General features: G+C 39.8%; 1 protein-coding gene across 15 annotated transcripts in view; it reads left to right on the top strand.

Moving 5' to 3' along the window:
- The window catches only part of ENPP2 (ectonucleotide pyrophosphatase/phosphodiesterase 2), a 113,678-nt gene that overhangs the window by 18,824 nt on the left and 82,452 nt on the right, over window positions 1-12,402 (top strand). For 2 of the 15 annotated variants that reach the window (XM_003125511.5, XM_021088989.1), the window contains exon 1: window positions 11,603-12,354. The exons of 8 other annotated variants lie outside the window; for them this stretch is intronic. In XM_003125511.5, the coding sequence (XP_003125559.1) occupies window positions 12,322-12,354 (33 nt within the window). In that variant the 5' untranslated portion in view covers window positions 11,603-12,321. Of the gene's footprint in view, window positions 1-11,588; window positions 12,355-12,402 lie in introns of those variants that run through there. 5 more of the 15 variants (XM_021088985.1, XM_013996527.2, XM_003125510.5 and 2 more) reach the window with 5 other exon arrangements.

Raw genomic sequence — 12,402 nt, forward strand, 5'->3', positions numbered from 1 at the left:
TTAGAGCCATTTGTCTGACAATGACCTGCATCCTCTCTTGTCTCTTAGCAACTTTGAAATGACATGGCTAAGATGCTCACGGTTCTGATTTCTCCCTCATTACCAATTGATTCTTTTTTTGGATCAGAACAGGGTAAGTCTAGAATAGAGGTTAATCTGTGGCTTCTGATATGTTCTGAACTAGGAAACAATATCAAATATCAAGACATATCAAATGTTTATCAGATTTTCTATTTTTATAAGACTAATTTTTCTTCTGGAAAATAGTTGAAATTCCCATTTCTTTAATCTTGCCAGTTTTGCAATCCTCAGTGGGAAATCATGGAGAAAAGAGGACTCTTCCGTTTAATATGTTCTTGAATTTGGACAAGTTGCCTGCTATATTTGAGCTTGTTTTCTCATATTTTGACAATGATAATATAGTGAAGGGTTTTATGAAAGTTAAATAAGGCAATATATGTAAATGGCTCTAGTTATGTTGCCTGGCAAAGAGTAGGCACTTACTAAATACTAGCTACCACTTATGGAGAATCTGCTCCATGCCAGGAATAGTACCATACCACTAATGCATACTTGCTTTTCCCTTTTCCTTGAACTGCCCTGATCTCACAACCAGAGCTACTTTAGTTCTGTCACCTAGCCTATAAGCAGCCTTTCGGTTTCATTGATTGCAAAGTGGGAAGAGTGAGCAACCCTTGATTCTAACTTAAAACTGTTTTTTGATTTAATTTTTCTTTCTCTTTTCTTTTCTGGGGGGCCAAACCTATGGCATATGGAAATTCCCAGGCTAGGGGTTGAATCTGAGCTACAGCTGACAGCCACAGCAACACAGGGTCCAAGCTGCATCCTTGACATATGCTGCAGCCTTGCAGCAACGCTGGATCCTTAACCCACTGAGTGAGGCCAAGAATTGAACCCACCATCCTAATGGATACTAGTGTAGGGTTCTTCACCTCCTGAGCCACAACGGGAACTCCTGCCTTTTTTTTTTTTTTTAAGAAATGTTCTTCAAATCAAGGCATTCTTCTTCTTTTGAAATGAGGTATAATCAACATGTAATTTCAAGTGTGTAACATAATGATTTGATATTTGTATATATTCAGAAATGATCACCACAATAACTCTAGTTAAGATACCAACACCAAACACAAAATTATTTTTCTTATAATGTAAACTTTAAAGATCTAGTCTCTTAGCAACTTTCAAATATGCAACACAGTATTATTAACTACAGTTGCCATGCTGTACTTTACATCCTCTTGACATATTTATTTTATAACTGAAAGCTTGTACCTTTTGACTGCCTTCTCCTGTTTTTCCCACCCCAAGCCCTACCTCTGGAAACTACCCATCTGTTCTTTGTATCTAGAGCCTGCTTTTGTTGGTTTTGTTTTGTTGTTTTTTTTTAATACTCTTCCTATAAGTGAGGTCATACAGTATTTGTCTTTCTCTGTCCGACTTTTTTCACTTAGCATGATACTCTTAAGGTCCATCCATGTTGTTTCAAGCCATTGTTCTTAAATTCCCACAATTGTCCCACAGACTCTGCTTACAGTTTGTTGCCATTAAGATTCAACCCCCCTGAGGTCTGTAGGTGAAATGATGGGGCTACGATGCTATCATTCTCTTCTTAGGCTATTTTATTTGAATGTAAAATGAAGTAGGAAGCTGATGAAGCAGAATGGCAGGGACCCTGAAGTTCTCTGAAAGAGTCCCAGGAAATCCTCCTATATTTAGGAAAGTAGAGGGTTTCTTCACACATAGGGGCTGATTAAAATAGGTCCACACCACAACTCAAATGCTCCAGTTTTCCTGTTAATTATCAGGTTTGGAGGGTAAATGAGGTGACTCTGAAGGCGCTGACTTGAGCTGCAGATCAGGATTAATGTTCCTTTTCTGTGGGTCCAGATACTTTGGAATTTGCTTCACTGCAGGAATAATCTCACTAGCTCTCCCCCTTTTTTAAGCAGCATTTTTGGAGATATAATTTATAAACCATAAAATCCATCCTTTTAAACTGAACATTTCAGTGGTTTTTAATACACTCACAGAGATGTGCAAACACCACCACGATGTAATTTTGGAACATTTTCATCACTCTAGAACAAAACTTCATGTCCAAGAGCAGCCATTTCAACATCACCTGACAACTACTAATCGAATTTCTTTTTCTATGGATTTACCTATTCTGGGTAGTTTGTGAAGTGAAATCATACAACATGTGGCCTTTGTGTCCGGCTTTTTCCCCTTAGCATGACGTTTTTAAGATTCATTCATGTTTTAGCCTGTATTAGGACTTCATTCCTCTTCAGAGCTGAATAACATTTTATTGTATGGATATGCCGAATTTTGCTTATCCACTCATCAGTTGATAATTCTGCTATGAACATTTGTGTACAAGGTAATGTGTGGACATATGTTTTCAGTTCTCCTGGGTATATACTTAGAAGTGGAATGGCTGTGTCGTATGATAACTCTACTTTTAACACTTTGAGAACCTGCCAAACTGTTTTCCAAAGAAGGTGCATCATTTTATAAACCTATCAATTGTGTATGAGGGTTCCAATCCTTACATATCCTTCCTAACACTTGTTATCTTCTGTCTTTTAAAATTTAGCCATCCCAGTGGGTATAAGTAATACATGTTTCATCGTAGGGTTTTTTTTTTTTTTTGTCGTTGTTGTTTTTTTGTCTTTTCCAGGGCTGCACCCGCGGCATATGGAGGTTCCCAGGCTAGGGCTCTAATCAGAGCTGTAGCTGCTGGCCTACTCCAGAGCCATAGCAAATCAGGATCCGAGCCACGTCTGCGACCTACACCACAGCTCACTGCAATGCTGGATCCTCACCCCACTGAGCAAGGCCAGGGATCAAACCTGCAACTTCATGGTTCCTAGTTGGATTCGCTAACCACTGAGTCATGATGGGAACTCCTCAGTGTAGTTTTGATTTGCATTTCCCAAATGACTAATGATATTGAGCATCTTTTCCTGTTCTTATTTTCCATTTATATATCTTCTTTCTAGAAATGTCTATTCTATTCCTCTGAACATTGAAAAAAAACTGGTTTTGTGTCTTTTTATTGCTGAGTTGTAAGAGTTCTTTATATGTTTTTATCAGATATATGATTTGCAGTTTTTTCCCACTCTGTAGACCATCTTTTCACTTTCTTGCCATCTTGACAATAATGTTTTCCAATTTATGAACGTGATTGTTTTCCTGTTTATTTAGATCTTTATATTTCAATTACGCTGTCTAGTTTTCAGTGTATAAGTCTCATACTTCTTTTATTAAATTAATTGCTAAGCATTTTAGATGTTTTAATACTATTGAAAATGCAATGGCTCCCTTAATTTCATTTTAGCTTGCCCATTGCTAGCGTCCAAAAATACAACTGACTTTTTTGTATTTAGCTTGTATCATGCCATCTTCCCGAATTCATTTATTAGTTCTAATACTTTTTAAGTAGATTAATTAGGATTTTCTCTATACAAGTTCATGTCATTTGGGAATAGAGATAGTTTGATTTTTTCTTTTCCGATGTATAGGCCTTGATTTGTTTTTCTTGCCTAATTGCTCTGGCTAGAAGCTCACCATGGAGTAGAAGTGGTGAGAGAAGACATCCTTGTCTTGTTCTTGATCTTAGGGGGAAAGAATTCAGTTTTTCACTATTAAGTATGATGCTAGCTTGGAGTTTTTCAAAGAAGTCTTTTATCAGGCAGAGGAAGTTTCTTTTTAGTCTTCCTTTGCTGAATGTCACTAGTTGTTATATGATTTCAAGGGGAATCACAGAAATGGTAGTTTTGCTTCCTCCCTGAGAGGGTACCATTGTGCTGCTAGGCATGTGATGATGCCATTCCAGTTGCGAGCACAAACTTCCTTTTGGGTTTGAGTTCAAACAAATTTATTAAGTGGAAGCTCAAATTTTGGGGGTTTTCCAATCCAAAAAGAGAGGCTTTTCTTTTTTTTTTTATTGTATTTGAAACTTGTGCCTTCAGAGCTGTCTCTAAAGTCACTGCACCCTTTGCCAAATAAGTGATGCTCATTTTCTCTCAAGGTTAGAGAGAATGTAAAAAAAAAAAAAAGTGGTACATAACATTTCTAACTTTAAGCTATAGGATTCTAGGATTCTCCCGAATCACCACTAAGCACCTATTACGTGCCCAGCACTTTGCTGACTACTGAGAACATGAGAGCAGATAATGCAGCCTTTATCCTCCTAGGTTTAATAATGGCTAGTATTTGTATATTTTCTATGTTGAAGTTCTGAGCTACTTGCTTAACATGCATTATATTATTTAGTCTTCATGTCAAATCTATGTGATAAGAACTATTATAATTTGTGTTCAAAGAAAATAACAAGAAGGTTTTAGAGAAGGTAAGCACAGTCTTATACTCCCAAGTGGCAGAGCCAGGCTACCCACACTCTTAGTCTCTATATTGTGTTGTTTCTTTCCCCAACTCTCTGGAAATGTATATTCTTATTGCTGAGACAAGAACTACTTAAATAAAGCAGGGAACACTAAAGAAACAAGAGATAGAAGTTCTCTTGTGGCACAGTGGGTTAAATATCTGGCATTGTTGCTGCAGTAGCATGAGTCGCTGCTGTGGTACAAGTTCGATCCCTGGCTCAGGAACTTTCATATGCCGCAGGTGTGACCAAAATATATATATATGTCTTGGGTAGGAGCTGCAGGTTCTTGAATTGAGGATAGTACAGTGAGTACCGCAGTTATGGGTAGGTTTCTTATGAAGACACTGAACCTTGAGGAAGACTATGGATGGACTAAGATTTGGATGAGCACAGTGGAAAGAGGAGCAGGTCTGAACAACAGCATGAGAAGTGTGGAAATTAGCTTGAACTTCTTGGTAGAAGAGATTGAAGGGAATTTCCGTCACTCATCAATGAAAGATCTGCTCTGGGCACAATTTGGACCAGATTTTGGTGTGTGTGTAGGTCCACAAATACTACAACAAAGGGCAGGGTTTAGAACAGCATTTAAGTAGTTGGAGTTACCTTAGTTGTTGATTATTTTTGTGTGTTTGTGTTACAAGTTGCACTCCTTGAATTTCCACATTTCTGAGAAAGTGCCATAAGGAGAAGGGAGGTGGCTGCTTAGATGGGATGCTGGCTTCCCACTCCCACTAGCGCTGCTCCAAATTTAGATGTTGGTATCCATTTTGAGATTTTATTTGAAAATAGGTTTTAATGCTTAAAAAAGCGTTTCAAACCACTGAATTAGCCCAATTATCCTGCTTTACAGATGAATAAACATGGGCTTAAAGTGACACAGTTAGTTACTAAGAGAGCAAGAATTCAAGTTCAATTCCAGTTCCAATTTAAATTTCTTGAGGCCGAGTCCTTCATTCGACATTTATTATCTGTCCATTGTACAGATGGACAAAAATGCAAAGCTCTGTGAAGTGTGAGGATGACTGGTCCCTGCATTTGAAGAGACTGCAAGGGATAGAGGTGCCTAAAAAGAGATTATAGACGACAGGGGAGGCCCAGTGTTCTGTACGTAAAAGGCAAAATTGGGGGTGCTGCACAGATGCCTGACACCTGGCCTGAATCTTCACTACTACACTGGAGTTTGCCAGGGAGACTAGATGGAGAAGAGCATTCTCGGCCAAAGCAACAGGGTATATTAAAGAATGAAGGTGTGAGAAATCACAGCTTAATCAAGGAATAGCAAACTGTTCTCTAATTAAGAGAACTTACCATTTCATTAAGCATCCTTCTGGGCCAGGCATTGTGCTAGGAAATTTACATGGATTATTTCATGTAATGCTCTTAAGAATCCTATGAGCTACATACAGATGAGAAAACTGAGTCTTAGGATGGAGAAGTAATTTGCCTAAGGGTCATGTAAGGTCTCACAGTTAAACAGTGGTAGAGCTGGGATCTCAATCCTGGGAGCTTAATTTTGGATTTAGAGTCCTACGCACCCAGCTAAGCACTTTGGATTTCATCCTCGAGGTCAGTGGTTAGCAGCAGAATCACCTGATGGGGTTATTAAAACAGATTCTGGGCTGTATCCATGAGTGTCTGGGGTAGGAGCCAAGGATTTACATTTCTAACAAGTTTCCAGATAATTCTGACCCTGCTGGGAATCACACTTTGAGAACTGCTGTGAGAGGAAACTACTGGAAGTCTTTAAGTTTGGTGAGGGGGTAATCATCAGATTTGCTTGTATTTTATGCAGGGCTCTCTGGGGAAGGAGCAAGAATGATTGTTACAGATGGGCCAAGAGCAACCTCAGTGAAACGGTGTTTGAAGGGGGCAGAGAGTGCCAACAGGAAGACAGTTATGAGACAGACTTCCCAGGTGTGTCCAGAAGAATGAAGATCAAGAGACGAATCTCAAAGTAATCACACAGGAGGCTACTTTAGGTGCTAATGGCACTTGGCCAGCTCTCAGAAAGGATGTAATAGTTGTCATGAAGAACAAGAATCTGTAGACACGGTGTCTGATGAGAAGCCAGAGATGAAAAATTGCAGTAGAACCAGTGGGTTTGAGGTTTCAATGAACAGAGGTTGGGGTGGGGGGTTGCTTTTTTAGGTAGCGTGTCGAGTTAAGGCCCTCGTGTAGCCTAGTAGACATCACTAGTGGAACAAGGACCTAACTGGCTTAGGAGGCTTGGTTTCTAGACATGGCACAATCCCCTATTCACCATCTCGAGATGTCACGTGCCCTCAGAACTCCCATTTCTTCATCTGTAAGTGGAGTTGGCAATAGCTTCTCAGCCCGCTTATGTGAGACTGGAGGGTAAAGAGTGAGAGTTTTCAACCTTATGTTGAGACTTTTAGTAAAACTAAAATCACACATCCACCCATTTGTGTTCAGATGCTTCACAGTCCACATGGCAAAGTAGATTCAAACCTCTCTCATTCTCCTGGACTTTTACATGAACGTTTCAGGGTAGCCAAAAAAAAAAAAAAAAAAAAAAAAAAAAGACAAATTGAGTTTGAGTTTAAAAATGTTTTATTATAAGCTCGAGTTAAGAACAAAGCTGAGTTATTTCCTGGAGGTAATTCTTCTTAAACCTCAATTATGAAGAAATGTGTTTTCAAGTGTTTCAAGTCTACTATAACTTTACTTTAAATCAACTGCCTTAGAAGATTTTTAAAAACAACTGACACATGTTTTAAAACCATTAGCAAGATCCCTTACTTTAACTATTTAATTCTAGCATGTTAGCAAATGGATACATATCTCTACATCTTTCTTATAATCCTATGAGTACTTAAGAAGTGTCTTTACTGCATATGTATTTGGGCATCATGATTGTTAACTATTAACTCAGGAATCAAATTTAACACCTTGCTGCCCCTCAACCTCCGTACCCAATGCATTAGCAAGTCTTTTTCCTAACTCTCCCAGTTTTTCTCTCTCTGCTAGCACCATATATATATATATGTATATATATATATTTTTTTTTTTTGGTGCGAAATATCACTCACTGTCTTTTGTCTGTATTAACACCATTATTTTCAAACAAATCAGCTGTATCCATTCCTGACTCCCTCCAATTCATAGCCACACTGTTCAGAGATTAATGCTTCATATCTAATTAAACTTCCACTGACTTAAGCCCTTTAAGGCTTTCTGAAGCTTTTAGGATAAAGACAATACCACCTACATGACCGATGAGCCCCATGTGAGCTGACCTCCACGAATCTCTTCAGTCTTATTTCACTCCATACTCTTTTAATTCTTTTTTCTTTGATTTCTTTTTAGGGTTGCACCTGTGGCACATGGAAGTTCCCAGGCTAGAGGTAGATTCAGAGCTGCTGGCCTATGCCACAGCACAGCATCACCAGATCAGGGGCGTATCCGTGACCTACGCAGTTGCTTTTGGCCACACCAGATCCTTAACCCACTGAGTGAGGCCAAGGATTGAACCCACATCCTCATGGATACCTGACCAATTCTTAACCCACTGAGCCACAACAGGAATTCTGCTCCACACTCTTTTTTACTCTCCCTGCATTAGTCAAGTGGGCTGTCATCTTGTCTAGTGGATGCACTGTGCCTCCACTCTTCACAGAACCTCCACACATCCTGTTCCCTCTGCCCAGAATCCTTTCCTCCTGTCTTATCTAAATACTCCCATCTATCCTTCATATCACAGCTCATCTGACATGTCCCAAAGTCTTCCACGACCCTCTTGACCACATCAGACCTGAATTATATGTTCTCATAGTATCACTGACCTCCATCCTGCAATGTTATATTTATGTCTGTGTCTATTTGATTGATATGAAGGGCAGGGGACTATGTTTGATTCAGCTCTTGGTATCATACTAGTGCCCAGAAGAGTGCTTGGTAGACAGTAGGAGCTAATGAACATTTGTGCAATGAATGAATATTCTTAGAGATTATTCTGGTGCAGGGGCTCATACCTAGATTCCATTGGGAGTAAATGTAATGCATAGAAATTTATGATATAAATTGAAGTCATTGAAAGATGTGACAGTGTCGATTTCAGCTTTCGATTGTGTTAATAACTAATAGCACAAGTCCTGTTTGCATTTGCCTAGGCTATTTCTCCTCCAGAGAACACCCCTGGGACCATAGATTACCCATAAAACTTTGTCTCTGTGGTTTAAACTCTTAAGTGGTGTCTACTTAATACACATAGGCAGTCCTGGCTTGTTTTTTTGTTAGCTGTCATGATTTTTTTTTTTTTTGCTCCATTTGGATTAACAGATTCCTTTTGCAGAGACTGTTGTCTGGTTTTTATTCTGAATTTTCTAATAGTCCTCCACCACAGTAGAGTTAAAAAACATGACTTAAAGAGTTTTAAAATAAGATAGGGAGAAGAGTTCCCTGGTGGCCTAGTGGATTAAGAACTTGGTGTTGTCACTGCTTTGGTGCAGGGTCCATCCCTGGCCCTGGAACTTCTGCATGCCACAGGTTTGCCCCCCCCCCACCAAAAAAAAAAAATAGGAAGAATACACTGAGTGCTGTTTTCTTACTTTCCTGGTATATGTGCTATAGTGGCTGCTAAGTGACACTCCTGAAAATCAGATGTTGGCGATGATCTAACATCCTAGTCTTAGAAGTATTCTGGTAATTGAGCGAAGTCAAGTCAAAGCACCATGATTTCAGTTAATTCTGCACAATGAGAAACTGGATATTGATAAATTTTGAATCTCTTCATGAAAACTTCATAATTCCTGCAGGAGGTAAGAATGACAACCCTCAATTACAGACCTTTTGAACCTCGCCTCAAGCCCTCTTACCTTAATCAGGTCTTGGGAACAAGGATTCACAGAACCATTTCATGAAAAGATGGACTGTGCATTTGTATAAATGCAACTACTGTATTGCAATTAAGCAACACACACACTGCTGCTTCGTACCACCAGCAAAGTAAATAAAATACTGTTCTGCTGCCTACAGTTTGGAGATGATCCTCTTGGAGGAACAGCTATGGTTTGTCATTAAGAGACCTAAACTTTAATGTCCAATTAGTAGTGAGTACTATTAATGATATATTAAAGTTGCATTATGAATTAGGCCAAGCAAGTCAACATTCAGGGCATAAATTAATTGATTCAGGGTAATTTATTCCGATGCTCTGCTGCTCTCAATGTGGTCCTTACATTACTTGCATCAGAATAGCCTATTGTTTTAGTTTTTGTCTGGCTCCTAAGCTCCCCCCTTCTCCTCCCCTCTCCTGGAGCTAATGAGTCAGAATCTTGGGGTTTAGGCCATAAGCATCAACATTTTAAACAAGCTCTCAGGGTTATTCTTGTGCCCAATAAAGCTTGAGAACCAAAGAATGATTTTTAGGGCCTGAGAATGTTCTAAGTTTTGTTTGGGTTTTTTTCTGCCAGGGGGCAGTGTTCTCTGAAATATGGCTGGATTAATAAACCAAGCTGAAAGTTAATTTTAGTCTTTCTCATATGCTTTTTTGTTTACTGACCCAACCACGGGTGACCTTATACCCAAATCTTACATACCAAAGCAGGTGAACTTTTAATTTGGTTTTATTGTGGAAGGTTTTGGACTATATTTCGGTCATTTTAGTTGAGTTTCTAGGAATATGGTTTGTGTTATCAGGCTTTTTGGTTTTCTCAATTTTGGATAATGAGGGGTAGTTTTATTTTGTGGTTGATTTGATGCTCAAGGTGGGGACTTTGCTCATCCTCCTGACAGTTAATTTATAATGATGTCTTTAAGTAAAATTCTGTTTAAATGTGGTTAGGTGTGTGTGTGTGTGTGTGTGTGTGTGTGTGTGTGTGTGTGTGTGTGTGCGTGCGTGTGTTTTCTGTATGCACAATTAACTGGTAGAAGATAAAGTTCTTTGGCAGAACGCTTAACAGAAATAGTGGCTGAGCTCAATCCTCTTAGATAATCGGTAACAAGTGTTGTGCAGAAGCCAATTATGGATCAACTTGCCTATTACACTTACAACTTTCTCTCCCTGAACAGCTACTCTGCACTTCAAAAAAAATTAATAGATGATGTTTAGCTTCTGAGTCTAATTTTTTTTTTAAGTGGAGCCTTCATTGTCCTCCAGCTGGGTTTCTACCATCAAATATCAGATTCCAAAGCTGTTGGGCTTCAGCAAGGGCTGGGAGTTTGGAGAGCTGGGGAGGCAGGTTTAAGGGGGACATTTGGAACCCCATGGCATGCAACACAATCACAGGATTGCCTTGATATTTTCCTTTTGACTTTATAGCTTTCCTCTGTAAAAGCAGGCCTACATCTTGAAATTGAATATAAAGGGTAGAAAAATCTTACGTGGGGTTAACATCTTTCATAAGCCTTGCTAAGTGCTGGACCCCAAATCATTTCAGTATGGCAGGCACACAGACGAAAGCAAGAGACTTCTATAGGAAAATGCGTAAGCCTGCCTGCTCCGCAAGTGTGCAAAATGAAAAGGATTTTAGAAAGGCAGCTAAAGGTTTGGCACTGTGTTTCCTTTTACTCAATTAGCTGTTACTAAATTCTAGAATATCTAATGAAACCCAGGCCTACTGTGCAATCCACTGTAAACAAGTTCTTGCTTTGTGCTATCAGGTTTTGTTTGAGTTGAGCCACTGCTTCCTTAGTAATTTGTTGCGTGGTAAGCGCCGTATTTGTTTATGTATACACATATGCTCTGTGCAAGAACCATGGTCACCAGGCCTGGCCAGAGAGAAACCCAAGATAAGCTTTCCTCCCTCATTTGAATCCTACAAGTGTACAGTACTTAGAGAACTTTCAGCTTTTGAAGACTTGATGTCTTTTTAGAGTCTCTTGATTGCCAAGGAGCTCAGTAGAGACTTTAACACTCACAATAGCAGCGAAGGACACTGTGTCTGGTGGCAAGATGATAATTTATCTGGGAGAAACCTAGGGCAACAATTCTTTAAAGCTGAATTCTTGCTGCCATTGAGATTTCCTTCCTTGATTCAATTACTAATAAAGCTCCCCCTCTCACCGTTGCTACCCTCCCACTCCCCACTCCCACCCCCCACTCCCACCCCCACCGCCCCTCCCCAAACCCAAGCGGACAGGTTCTGCTGCAGGAAGAGGCAGAGAGACCTGAAGTTATTTTGCCCCTCCTCACAGGGCAGAAGAACTTCATGCTGCTTAGCTGGCATTCCCAGTATTTTGATAAAAGTTACTTCTCCAAACGCTAACAACAACGTGGGGAAACATAATGCTATCTCTTATGTTTAGTTACAATCTCTAGAGATTTCATCGTGAGAAATATTTGAGGAGTCAGGAGGAGCTGAGAATGGAGCAAAAGGGACTGGGCCGTTTAAACTGCCAGAAAAATAAACAAATGGGCAAAGCAGGGAAAGTTATTAGCTTTATAAATTACAAAACTTTCCTCGTTTAAAAAGAAAAAGTCATGAGGTTGACTCCATTGAATAACTACATTGTAAACCTTAAAAGCTAAGAGCCGGTAGAAACCCTTTTATGGCTCTGCTTCATTTTGATCGGATAAAATGCATTTGGTTTCTTTTTTAAAACCATCTTTTCAGGAGGGAAGGAAAATGAACATGCAGTGTTATTGGCTACAGCGACATAAGAAACCCTTATGTTACCAGAGGGAACCACATGAAAGTATCTGTGTGTCAGGGGAGGGACCGATGGGGGGTGGAGAGAAGGAGAGTGATGTTTCAAGCTTCTTCGGCTCAGAGCTGCGATTCGTGAACAAACTGTGATGAAATCAAGCTTTGGACAAATCAGAGGAGCCTGTCAACCTCCCAGGTGGGATTACTTGTAGTTAATACACTGAACTCAGAGCCCCAAAAAGCAGTGCATTCAGTGTAGGCAAACAGAACACACTGCAAAAGGCTTTCCAAGAACCCGCTGCCATGTCCAGGAGGAACTCATTCCATCTGTATCAGGTAGGACACTGACAGGGTGACAGGGGAAAGCCTTGACCTTCAGAGTCA

Source organism: Sus scrofa, chromosome 4 (assembly GCF_000003025.6).
Source record: "Sus scrofa isolate TJ Tabasco breed Duroc chromosome 4, Sscrofa11.1, whole genome shotgun sequence".
Classification (NCBI taxonomy): Eukaryota; Metazoa; Chordata; class Mammalia; order Artiodactyla; family Suidae; genus Sus; species Sus scrofa.